This window comes from Cephus cinctus, unplaced genomic scaffold, assembly GCF_000341935.2.
Source record: "Cephus cinctus unplaced genomic scaffold, Ccin1 Ccin1_scaffold1601, whole genome shotgun sequence".
Classification (NCBI taxonomy): Eukaryota; Metazoa; Arthropoda; class Insecta; order Hymenoptera; family Cephidae; genus Cephus; species Cephus cinctus.
The window spans coordinates 63227-69431 of record NW_014333898.1 but is presented as its reverse complement, the minus strand read 5'-3'; the positions used below and the strand labels follow the sequence as shown (position 1 = coordinate 69431).

The 6205-nt window shown below is 53.0% G+C and overlaps 1 protein-coding gene across 3 annotated transcripts; it reads left to right on the top strand.

Moving 5' to 3' along the window:
- The first annotated feature begins 358 nt into the window (after window positions 1–358).
- On the top strand, window positions 359–6104 carry LOC107273441. Of its 3 annotated transcripts, XM_025090768.1 has the most exons (13): window positions 359–488; window positions 940–1003; window positions 1088–1376; window positions 1497–1860; window positions 1966–2152; window positions 2313–2401; window positions 2461–2758; window positions 2834–2975; window positions 3066–3245; window positions 3350–3554; window positions 3644–4462; window positions 4532–5574; window positions 5638–6104. In XM_025090768.1, exons 1-13 carry the CDS (start codon window positions 455–457, stop codon window positions 5776–5778), a joined length of 3855 nt encoding a protein of 1284 aa, XP_024946536.1. In that variant the 5' UTR covers window positions 359–454; the 3' UTR covers window positions 5779–6104. The 3 variants fall into 3 exon arrangements, with proteins under 3 accessions (XP_024946536.1, XP_024946535.1, XP_024946537.1); XM_025090767.1 differs by having other exon boundaries at window positions 3644–5574; XM_025090769.1 differs by lacking the exon at window positions 359–488 and adding an exon at window positions 639–723 and having other exon boundaries at window positions 3644–5574.
- Window positions 6105–6205: the final 101 nt, after the last annotated feature.

Here is a 6205-nt window from a genome sequence, read left to right as displayed (position 1 = left end):
AAAGGAGAATGGTAAGAGAATGGCAATGGAAGGGAAACGAGAGCATCACTCAATTGGCTCGTCCGATGCACGCGTGCAACATTGTATGCATTCGTCGCGCATTGTATGCACTCTCTTCGCCCTTCCTCTATTCTCCGTCTTCGCCGTCGATCCAGAGCGCCGTTGGTGCTGCTGCACGTGGTTTTCACTACTCACGCGCCATTAGCCGTCGTACGTTCTGTCGCACGCGATGGCGACTCCCCGCGCTCGAAAAAGCAAAACGAGAAGACCCTGGGCCCGAGAATCGTGTGGACGGTACTGATTGACGTGCAGCGTCGGAAAAGTTGGCTCGTTGCTATCGGAGTGTCGCCACTGGCGATCCGCGAGCGATCGTCTCGATCGAACGCGAGAGGTTGCAGTGTCGATTGGTGGTGCCGTTCGGAGACTATTAATTTCTACGAGGAGCCGAGACAGAATGTCCCAGAATAACTTACTTCAAAGCTACAACTGTAAGTCCTCTTGCGAAAAGGAACTTGAAAATCTACTTCCGCGGAGCAAACGCGGCGCACGACTTCCAGCTTTCGATTCCCTCTCTTATTTCGTAAAATGAACTCTGAATATGGCGGTTTTCGTTTATTTATTCGATCGGGAGAAAAATCCGAGAGCTGTCTATCCCTTGCCGGCTTGTTCGCGCACTGTCCTCGAATTTTGTTTAAATCGATTTTGGATAATGTGACGTTGAAGGTAAGTAAGCCCCCTTTATCCATTATCGGAGTATCAAGATCAGAGGATCTTGTCACATTCCAAGCAGCAGGCGATAGAAACTTTTCGGAGAAGCATTCTCACTTGGCATCGTTGCTTCGAGGAAGGCGTGTCAGGCACATCGGACTGTCGGACGCACTGACGTATACGGACGCACGGACGTATTCAACTAATTGACGCGATTCCACGTGTGTGCAGGGGAAGCGCAATACGAGGATGGTCAGGTACAATTCACTCGGCCGATTCAGGAGGAGGTGATAAGGTAAGTCGCTGAGGTAAGTGAGGAGGAGGCTGGCAGGGCGTTCACTGGAATTTCAATGAGTCCGTTCCTTCATTCTGAGAGCAGTGTCTACGAAGTCTATGTCAAGGAGGAGACGATCGGCGGCGGCGGCGGCGGCGGGGAAACGAGGACCGACGTGGAAGCCGGCAGCAATGACGCGATTCGCCTTCCCGAACGAATCGATCGGATGACGAACTCCAGGTTTCCGGCGAGCCTGAGCACGCTCAGCGCCGGACCAACAGGTCTCGTCTTCGAGGCAGACTGCATGGATCTCGAGGCAGCCATCGACTCCGAGGCGATAAGCTTCGACGGTACAGGGAGCAAACTCCTTCCGAAGGATTCCATTAAGTACAAGGTGACGTCCCATCGGCACCACTCTCACGCTCGATTTCTTTCGAGTTTCCGGCGTTCCTCTCGCACCGGAAGTAACGCACTTACCTTAAAATCGAGAGGACAACGGGATTATTTATCGCAGATCCTGGACGAGGCTTCCAACGTGTCCGAGGAGAATTCGGTAGTGGTGTACTCGCATCCTGCGCCACTTCCCACGGCAGTTCAGAGTTCAGGGCTCGTTGCCGGGATCGGCGCCAGCAACGACAACGGCAGCAGCGTCCTCGGCACGGTTACCCTTTCGAATCTGGCGCCTTCGGTGGCTTCTTCCTCCTTCGCGTCCCTGTCCTCGTCATTGCAGCTGACAGCGCCGACGACGTTGCCGTCGACGTCCACATCTGCCACGGCGACTCGACTGATCGACAAGGACGACCCTCGATCTAGGCTTCACTTTGTCAAGTATCTGAAGCGCGAGGGAAAGACTCTGAAGATTTGGGAGTGCGGTATTTGTGAGTGAGATGAAGACTGACGTAGTGACGTAGAGTGGCGTCAAATCCAGTGACACGCCTCAATTTAGAGTGATACATCGTGGTACGATCGTAATACGCCATCAGGTTCCAAGGAGTTCCGACACCAGTACACCTTGATGAGACACTTGCCGACCCACACCGACGAGAGAAACTTCAAGTGCGACGCTTGCGGCAAAGCCTTCCGACAGTTGTCGACGCTTAGCCAGCACAAGGCCATTCATAGCGATGCCAGACCCTACGTTTGCGAATTTTGCAAGAAGACTTTCAACAGGTTAGTACCTTTGGCGACGTTGCCGACGTTGCCGACGTTGCCGAGGTTGCCGACGTTGGCGACGTTGCCCAGGATGTCACAATGTCCTTTGCTCTTTCTCTTTTTTCTTCTTTTCATCAACCCTCTCTGTCACACCGCTCGCGATGGCCTCCCGTTGCAGAGTGTCGACGCTCATCTCCCACCGGAAAACTCACTCGGAGCACAAGCCTCACAAATGTCATCTGTGCGGCAAAGGATTTCATCAGAAAGGTAATCGGCGCTTCTTCATTATTTCAATTGACTTTTGCTCGACGCGTTCGATGCTGCAGGCAACCTCAGGAACCACGTGTTCACGCACACCAACGAGCGACCGTACAAGTGCGAGCTCTGCGGAAAAGGCTTCAACCAGATGTCGAACCTCGTCTGCCACAAAGTCAAGGCACACGCTCACGCCGAAAAGATGCAGTACGCCTGCGGCATATGTGGCAAGGAATTCCCACGGAGGTTCTCCCTGCGATCGCACGAGGAGTACAAGCACGGCATCAAGTATCGTCAGCCCGGTGGCGTGCAGTCGGCACAGTCGGCGCAGTCGGCGCAGTCGGGACCTGCAGCCAACGTCAACCAAGGGTGCGTCCTCGGTTTCGCTTGGGGTTTTCTCTATTTTGGCTGATCTGCGATGCGAGTCTTTTCTTCTCTCGACAGGAGCAATCTGAAGATCTTGCATGCGAGTGGCGGAAGCGGCGGTGAAGGCGAATGCAGTGCCGGGGATGGTAACGCTAAGGGATTAGGGCTCGATAAGAGTTCGATTCATCGGACGAGGGAGGGGAGCAACGACCTCAGCATGGTGCGTATTCGCTCGCGAGGGCCATCGATCCTGACACGCAGATCGGCTTATCGGCAGATCGCACTCTTCCTTGCTTCTCTGCCTGCGCAGTTCGAGTACATGGGAGGGGAGGAAGTCCAAGGCATGCTAGAGAACACTATCATCGGGAGGATTGCAACTAAAGCCATGGAGAGTGCTCTTCTTCAGGGTCAGACGCCGTTCGCCCTGTTCAAACCACTAAAGGGCATTCCCGTCCTCGTGAAAGTGTCGCCCAGTGGCGCCGACAAACACGTGATAGCCTCCACCTCACCTATCTCTCTCTCTCTCTCTCTCTCTCTCTCTCTCTCCCTTCTCGCCACTTTAACTCTGTCTCTTTCTCCGTCGACATTTGGTAGGTTCTCACGGCGGCTACCGCTGAGGATCTCCGACTCGCTGGGAAAATCACCCTCGACTCCAGTCTCAATCTAAGCGACTTGGACGGCTTAAAGGCTGTTCAAATTAAGGTACCCGTGGTAGCAACCATCACTCAGAGCATCGATGCCAACGGAAAACTCAGCTTCTTCGTTGAAGCACCTGCCAGCGGCCTCGATCTGGAAAAAGGTAGGTCTCCCGTTTTCTCCCGATTTCTCCCACCTTCTTGCTGATCTAGTGGCACATCACGACATCTGTGCACCGCCTTTTGACATTAGATGGGTACGTCGAATGTGGCGCCGGTGCTCTGATTACCGAGCCGATGGAGGCTCATCTCGCCTATAGCGAGGAAACGCGACTCGGGGACGTCAGGACTCAGGCCGCTGCATTCGAAGAAATCGAACTCGATAGGGTCCGAGGAAAGGGCGTCGTCGGGGCAAAGAGAAGGTTCAGAATGAAATCGAGAGAGAAAGATAATAAGGACGTAGAGAAGGAGAGGGCGGCGATTACGTCAGGCGGCTCTGAGGAAGTGCCGTCGATGCTGTCCGTGTTACCGGGAGGACCGGAACAAACCGAAGAGCCGCAAGAACCAGGGGACTGCGACAACGAGTTGCTCGAGTTGGCTGCTCAGGGTGGAATCCAGTTCGTCCGGGCGACAGAGGACGGACGTTACGAAGTTATGAGCAACAGCGAGGCACGAGACTTGATGGCTCAGAATTCTCACGACATGACCATTCTGGACGGCAAGGACGCAGAGAGCATTGGCTTCCTCGATATTCGCGCGACGCCCGACGTCGCGACTGCCGTCGCCGGTTGCGAGGTCGCCGATCAGGTGATAATCGGTGATGTCGGGCAGCAGATCATGCTTCTCGATTCGTGCTCCCCGCCAAGGACCTCACCGCTGCAGGTCGATGAAATCGAGATCCTCGAGAATAAGGATATACGGGTCCTTGAGAGCAGGTCGACGAGCATAGAGGAGCGGCTCACTGACGGAATTGCATTCCTCTCCCATTCGAAGATCGGCGAGCTTATGCTCGAGCCCCGCGACCTCAGCCTGGACGTCGACGGCGTTCCCGTCGTTGAGGCCGACAAGGAAGGTCAGTGGAGCGAGTATAATATCCTTTGTAGCGTTCTCCTTAACGACGTCGTTTGCTCCGTCGAACGAGGAGCCGGAGGTACGTGCGGTGCAGGGGCCCACCATCTTCGCTATCACCAGCACCACCATCATCTTTACCAGCAACAGAACCAGCAACCCCACCAGCACCACCATCACCACCACCACCACCACCACCATCAGCAGCAGCAGCAGCAGCAGCAGCAGCAACACCATCATCATCAATGCCACGAGTGTTCATTTGCTACGGAGAGTATTTTTGGAGAGCACGCGGCTCAGTCTTCTGTCTCAAGGCCAAGCGACAGCGTCGGCCGAGATGTCAACGTCAACAAGGGCGATGGGAACGAGGAGCTTCTTCCCGAATACAGAGTGCCTGATGAAAAAGAATACGTCCAAATGGAGCAGCAGTCGCTTGATGAATTTGACGTAAGGAAGAAACTTTCCGAATTGGCGTCAGTCTTGAATTTACAGTCTGTCCAAGAAGAAAACATTACTGTCCCGAGGAATCGTTCGCAGATTAAGATTCTTGGAGGTAGGGAACATCACGTCTCGCGAATCCTGCCGAACAGCACCGAGAGAGCACCACCAAAGTTGAGTTCTGCGGGCGGATCGAATCAGATCAAAATCTTAGGCGCAAAGAAACATCAATCGTCGCCATCTCGGCGAAACGTACAGCGGAACGAGGCCTCTTCGGAACATGCGGACGAGCATGATCTTGGCTTGACCGCTGACAATGTCGTCACTACCCTAGAGCGGAAGAACGTGAAGATTCTCGGTCGAAGACTGAAGAGGGTGGCACTTCCGGAAAACCAGACTCTCGAGGGCGTGAAGGGAACTGGTCGTCTCGGAGATGACTCGAGAAACGAGGATCCAAGTAAGAAGAGACACAAAGCCAGAGAGAATCCTGAGAGGAGCGTAGATCTGACCGAAGGGACGATCACGGCAAGCATGCGTGAGGGCATCGAGGACGTGCAGGACGTGCAGGACGTGCAGGACGTGCAGGACGTGCAGGACGTGCAGGACGCACGAATGGAAGAGTCTTTGGTGGGGCAGGCGACTCGCGCCGATTCTTTGGCTGCGGACTTCCTCCTGAGTGTAAGGAGCGCCCTTTCTCATTTACCATATTGCCCATCTAAATGTCAATTTTCACACCCGCAGGCCTGCAGCCCGTGTCCAGCCGACTTTCTCAATTTCGAAGCCCAGGATTCCGAGAGTTCTGCAGAGGCTGTCGATCGTTTTGAGAGACATTGCCAGAGAGAACGAGAATATGTCATGGCTGGATTACCTGATCTGGATTAACGTTTATTTCTTTATTCGTTTATACGAGACTAATTTATACAATTTCAATGTGTCTATGAGCACTCGCTGCTCGCTGCTTCTCTCTCGCTCCCTCTTTTCTTTCCCTGCGTCTCACTCTTCCGGCTTTTCATTCTTCCTCTCTTTCTCAACCCTTTGCTTGCTTTTACATACACCGCAATTAGAAGTTATAAAATTTTCATCATTACACAAGTTTTACATTTCATCAAATGTTTTTTATTACCTATTCTTGATAACTAATGACGATTTGATAACTTGAATTAGCAAAATTATATTGTATTTCAGAAGAAAGTGTAGCCTTCTCCAATAAAAAGGTCCAATATATACATTGATGATTTCTTGACGATCAGCATTATTAAACTTTCTCTTTCTTGCCCACTCTCTCTCTCTCTCTCTCTCTCTCGCGCAC

Bases quoted from the DNA above. Each gene is read 5' to 3' on its own strand.
- LOC107273441 (XM_025090767.1), top strand. From the start codon at position 455: ATGTCCCAGAATAACTTACTTCAAAGCTACAACT. The intron at 2,402-2,460 runs GTAATCGGCGCT...TCGATGCTGCAG, and splicing joins CAAAGGATTTCATCAGAAAG to GCAACCTCAGGAACCACGTG. The intron at 3,555-3,643 runs GTAGGTCTCCCG...TTTTGACATTAG, and splicing joins CGGCCTCGATCTGGAAAAAG to ATGGGTACGTCGAATGTGGC.